Source organism: Acyrthosiphon pisum, chromosome X (assembly GCF_005508785.2).
Source record: "Acyrthosiphon pisum isolate AL4f chromosome X, pea_aphid_22Mar2018_4r6ur, whole genome shotgun sequence".
In the NCBI taxonomy this organism is placed as follows: Eukaryota; Metazoa; Arthropoda; class Insecta; order Hemiptera; family Aphididae; genus Acyrthosiphon; species Acyrthosiphon pisum.
Window position 1 is genome coordinate 4,261,081 of NC_042493.1, and position 5,990 is coordinate 4,267,070.

Consider the following 5,990-nt stretch of genomic DNA (forward strand, 5'->3'; position numbering starts at 1 on the left):
ACTATGTTACGCACATGTAAGACGGAGATAACACATGCGGGTATCACGTCCTCTTAAAAACATTTGTTTAAGTCATGTGGTTCATTTATAAAATTTTTTTAAAATATTAATATTTTTTGGTGAAAATTAATTTAAAACATAATAACTTATTTCAAAATATTATTTTTGGGAATTTCCTGACATGAACATATTTCTCAAATCATCTTTTAATCCATACCATTTTTACAATTTTGGCATGCGTTTAACTAGCATCAATTTTTTTTTGTCAGATCTTTCTGTTTAGTATATACTGACATAGTTTATATTGAACTTGCTTCTCATAATACAAGCTATGCTATTGAGACAGTTTCATACATTTTACCAACATTTTTTGCTTGTTTAAAATTATTATTATTATAACAATAAAATGATTAGTTACTTATAATTATATTTATTCATGTCTAGATTATTTTTTTTTTTGTAAATCACTTCAAAAATACTATATTTGCCCAAAACTTATATACCCCACTGCAATTTTCCAAATACTAATAGAAAAAAAGAACAAAAATAATAATAAATAAATTGTATTTCAAACAAAGTAAGAACATTTAGTAATCAACCAATTAAGATTAAGATACTCAACATTTTAGGAAATAAACAAAAATAATTACATATAATTAAATTTTTTTAAAATAAATTGGTTTTATGTAATAATGGGGAAACTTTTCATTAATATACTCATATACTACTCAGTCATACTTTAAGTAGCAAGAATACATAAAATAATACAGCATGACTATATTTAAAAAAATATTTACTAAACAATTGATTTTCTTTGATTTCTTGTTGCTTTACATTTCTTTTCTAAAAGTCCAAATTTATTTGTTTTCTTCCATTACTTTATAAATCATCCTTCTAACAGATTCTTGATGATTGTTTAAATGATTTATAATTTCTTTAGAGCTAAGAATAACATTTAAAATAAATTAAACAATACAATGTATTACAAAATATAAAATTATTTCTTTGTATTCTTTTTTGTGACAGCCACGAAAGTTAAAAATATATTCATAACTCACAAATCACTACAATATTGAACGCATCAAATTTTAAGTAATTAAATTGTCAGTTAAAAAAAAAAAATAGTATTTATATAAATAATCAAAAAAGTAATGTTTTACTTAACTTACCATTTTTTGTTTATATTAATTTTATTTTTTTCAGTATTCAAAAATAATGTCACAGTTAATTTTTGAGAACCGTCCTAAAACAAAATTTGTTTTAATTATTAAGTAAAACTATGATTATTTAGAAAATTACTTCAGATATTGGTGCATGAAACTTTGCTTCTAGCTGATGGTCCTCAACCATTTCAGCAAAAGATTCACTTATTTCTCTTGGATAATTTAATTCATTGAACTCGTACAAACCGCAATGCACTCCCTGAGCAGGATATACCCCAAATTGTGATGCCAAAAGTCTAACATTTGTTTTTGGTACTATTTCTATAGATCCATAATCAACATATAACAACTATAAAATAATAAAAAAACGGTCAAATTTATCTTCAAATAAATAAAAAATGATGTGCAATTTATAATAAGTAATAAGTAAATATTAAATGGTTAATGCCATAAGTATTGCTATAAAAATGAAACTTTAAATTATAACAATAAATTACCAAGAATAATTTTTTTTTAAATGCACACAAAATCTGTGTAAAATTGAATTATAAAATGTATAAAACAAAATTACTATATTTAAATAAAATATAATGTTTACATATAAAATACAGTGGAACCTCAGTATCTCCAAGTTTCTGAAAAAATGTTCACTCCCCATCATGCATGCAAATATTTTAAATTACCCCAGTAACTCAAGTAATTTTTTTTTTTGTCCCTTAAGGCTGGGCTATGTGCCGCGTATTCCGCAGCGTTTTCTGTCAATTTAAATCAATGCGTTTTTAATTCGATGGAAAACGTTGCGGAATACGCTGCGTATAGCCCCAGCCTAAGACTTTGAGATACAGAGGTTCATGGTATCAATAAAAATATAAATAGTCTGATATTGACACAATAATAACATCACTCATAAGGGTACTTATTGATATCAACAATCTAAATGTAACTATAGAATAATTGAATTATTAAAATATTCATTTTTCATTAAAAGTAGTACCAACACTGGCAGTTTCTATACATTTTAAGAAAACTCTACAGAACAAGACAAACTAGCCTAGCTAAGTGTCAAAAAATAAATATTATGACTATTATGATTACTAATTACTAATTACAAAGTGACAGAATGTCAAAAAAATAAATAGATACTGAATTTGATTCTTATTTTATTAATACAATAATTACTTGTGAATTTAACAGATATATTAATGACCAATTAAACATTTTAAGATAAGCTAAAATAAGAATGATTTAAATCATATAAGTAAAAATATTAAAGTAAACACAATTTGGATTTGATATTTTTCCAAATATATTTAGATTGAACTTATTAATTTAGAAATATCTCTAACCAATCAATACTCCTATTTTTGTGAACAAATATGGTAACTCCAAAACATATCCCTTAATTATTTAAATTTAAATATGAGTGTATTTGACTTGCATGAATACTGGGAAAAAGTTATCTAAATAAATATCTTTTATATATTAATTAAAAAAAAAAAAACAAATTTTTACTTACAATTTTAGAATCATACAAATTATATATTATATTTAAAAATCTTAATTACTTGCACATTATCATCATCAACTATTTTTAAAACTGTAGCCCTGTGCCAACTGTTCGAATCTTCAAAAATTGAGGTACATGCCAATCCTGGGAGAATTAGTGTTGGTATAACTTTGTACTTTTTTCATTGTCGTTGTAATATAATCTATAATAATGCATAAGTTACAAAATTAGTAAGTAAAAAATGTAATAACAAATCAATTAAAGATTAAACCAACTGCAATGAGTCCATTAAACTATTCAGATTATTGAATTCTGCTGCTAATTGAATGTAAAATGAACTTGGGTTATAAATCTCAGCAACAATAACTTTTATATACTTTTGATTGTTCAACTTAACTGTAGGATACTTAAATTTTCCACTGCAGATATCATTTCCAGAGTAATGCAATAAAAAATCAGGATCCTGTGTATAATAAAACAATCCAGTAAAATAGTAAAACATTTTTTATTATTACAATATATATTAAATATATTTAAAATTTATTTTCCTAGAATATATTTCAATAAAATTGAAAATATTTAAATGATTTATTGTATCATTATTTTCAACAGACAATCAAAATTACCAGATGATTTACATTTATAGGAAAAGATAACACAACGTAATGTGTACTTTTAATGAAAAGTACAAACTATTTTAATACATACCGGTATCGCAACAGAATTGTTATCATAATTGTCATTATAATCTAAATTTTGTAAACCTTTTGTATAGGCAAAAGGATTTAATGTAAACAGCTTATTATTTTTTATCTCAACCATTTTGTCTAAAGATTCAAACATGTGCTTTTCGGAAGAATATCCATATTTTAATGGTTCATAAGCTCGGCCATATTCTGTCTGAAAAATTAAATACAACTGAAACACTGGTTGTAAAGAAAAATCACTTTATTTATTATATTACACAGTATAAAGTCATCAGTTCATCAAATTTGATACCAGTTCGATACTTATTAAAGAACTTTGAAAGATTATACAATACAGTCTTCGGGATATTCTTATAATACAGTGATGGATCTGAAAATAATATAATATATTATTCTTAATTAAAAATAATGTGTATTCATATTATGCACTGTATAATTCAGAAGCAGCTTGAATGTCCTTTACACAGGGACAATGCGGTGATAAAACATAATTTTAGCGGGTGGGTTTGTTGGTCAATCAGTTAAATAAGTGAGATACAAATAAATTAACATTTTAAACTGTTTTTAAGTATGTACTTTGTATAATTATGATAGAATAATAATTAATAACATATGAGATATGTTGAACAGTGATAGAAATATAAGAATAGTCAAAAGCAGATATAGATAAAATGGACTGTAAAAACGTGCCCATAACAAATGATAAAAAACATTTAAATAAATGAAGTATAATTATTTATTCTAATGATTAAATTTTTAAACTAAAATCACAAACACAAACACTATTACTAACCGTCCAAGTTATTTTCTAGTTCACTTCGTCTACAAGCTTCAAATAGAATAGATTCCTGGTTATCTTCAGTTAATTTTACATAAAATACAGATGGTAACTTGTATGCCATATCTCTCATGCTGCTAAATCCATACTCGGAAAAATTGAAGTGACTGTTATACTCATTCTATAAAATATTTAAATAATTTACCATAGATTAATCATTTAATGTTTAAATATAATAAATTTATTTTAAAAACAAAAAAAAAAAATCATTATTATATACAAATTTAGGTAGCAAGCTTAAAAATATATGTTTTAGATAACAATACAATTATATATAAAATATTTAGCTCAAACTATTTACTAATAGGTAGAATATAATCAATTAAATTACAATATTAATAAATTCAAGCTATTTTAATAACCATGCATAATTTTATAAATTTTAAATAAATTACTAGTAAATATGAAAACCATTTTGATTATTTAATCGACTATAGAAACAGGTAGATCTCTGCTATCATCCTTAAATATTGCCAAGAGACAGAAGTGGTTGTGTAGAAATTACTTAATAGACTAAAAGATTCTTCCCAACATAATATTAGGCTTCACCCAAAGGTAAAATTGTGAACTATTTTTTCAGTTTTAATAGGAGCTTTGAGAAAAAAATCGACAAAATGCATGCAAAAAGGATCAAAAAGACTAGCAACAAATATAACACCTAACAGGAGCTGTTGTGATCAAGTCCTGGCCTTGACTTCTTGTATCGTAAGGGCTATGATGATAAACTGAAGTTTGAAACTACTATCATAGATCTTTTGGCAGCATGATATGGTATGGAAAGACGGTTTGCTATAGAAATGATCAAACATTATCCTATATTCCCATGCCCACAATTGATAGCATTTATTAGAGCCTGAAAATAGAAATTTAGGAGAATATCTTGGAAACCATAAAAGCAGTACTCTCATTTATATTAGGCTTTTGCTTACTTCAAAATTCTGTCTTAGCTCTAACTCTCATTAATCTATATACCATAATTAAATGATATAATTAAATGACATAATTTGAATTCAATGATATAATATCACTGTATAAGAAAAACGATTCTGAGTGGAGACGGTTTGTCAGTCTAGGTATTAGACATACCTATTATAGGTATACTTATCTATAGTATTAAAACAAAATTGACCTATAATAAGTATTAATACTAAATTTTGTCAAAATTCAATCTTTAAATGCTTATAAAAAAAATTTGTGCCTATGTATTTTTAATATTTTTCAACTGCTATCGTAACAATATATCAGGAGCCTTGTATTCATTTTTTACACTTTTTAGCCCAATAGATAAAACTTTATTGATGTTTATAGAAAAGAAAACTAAAATAATTGAAAACTGACAATGTCCGTAAACAGCTCAAAAAGAGTCAAATTATTTTCAAAATTTTATTGTATATAGAAAATGCTAATATAAACATTCAATGAAATTTTCAAGTTTCTACAGTCATTCGTTTTTTAATTACAATAAAATAAGAAAATTGTTACGTAAGAAATCGAGTGAATATCAAATGTTGTAAAAATATGAATTTCAAACGCTCATAAATATTTAATTTGAGTTTCTTATACATTTTTTTTTTTTTATAAAGGTAGATAATCCTATAAGAAATCTTGTATTCCATTTTAAAATCTTAGTTCTAAAAAGAAAAATTTTTACGAATTCTTAACTAAAAATAATTTGCTAATTTTCGTGATTTTTACATATTTTGTCAATTTTTGAACTTTAAATGCTAATAAAAAAAAACTGTGACTAAGGATTTTTAATATTTTGAAAATCTCAT

General features: G+C 24.3%; 2 protein-coding genes across 3 annotated transcripts in view; both read right to left on the bottom strand.

Annotated features, from left to right (window-relative positions):
- The window catches only part of LOC100159991 (legumain), a 521,349-nt gene that overhangs the window by 378,033 nt on the left and 137,326 nt on the right, over nt 1–5,990 (bottom strand). The gene's annotated exons all lie outside the window — the stretch shown is intronic.
- LOC100158689 overlaps nt 1,357–5,990 on the bottom strand; it is a 17,995-nt gene continuing 13,361 nt past the window's right edge. Inside the window, exons 14-19 of the mRNA XM_008186977.3 lie at nt 4,171–4,336; nt 3,635–3,747; nt 3,379–3,570; nt 2,946–3,133; nt 2,729–2,872; nt 1,357–1,512 (exon numbers count right to left, since the gene is read on the bottom strand). Of these exons, the coding sequence (XP_008185199.1) occupies nt 2,824–2,872; nt 2,946–3,133; nt 3,379–3,570; nt 3,635–3,747; nt 4,171–4,336 (708 nt within the window). The 3' untranslated portion in view covers nt 1,357–1,512; nt 2,729–2,823. The remainder of the gene's footprint in view (nt 1,513–2,728; nt 2,873–2,945; nt 3,134–3,378; nt 3,571–3,634; nt 3,748–4,170; nt 4,337–5,990) is intronic.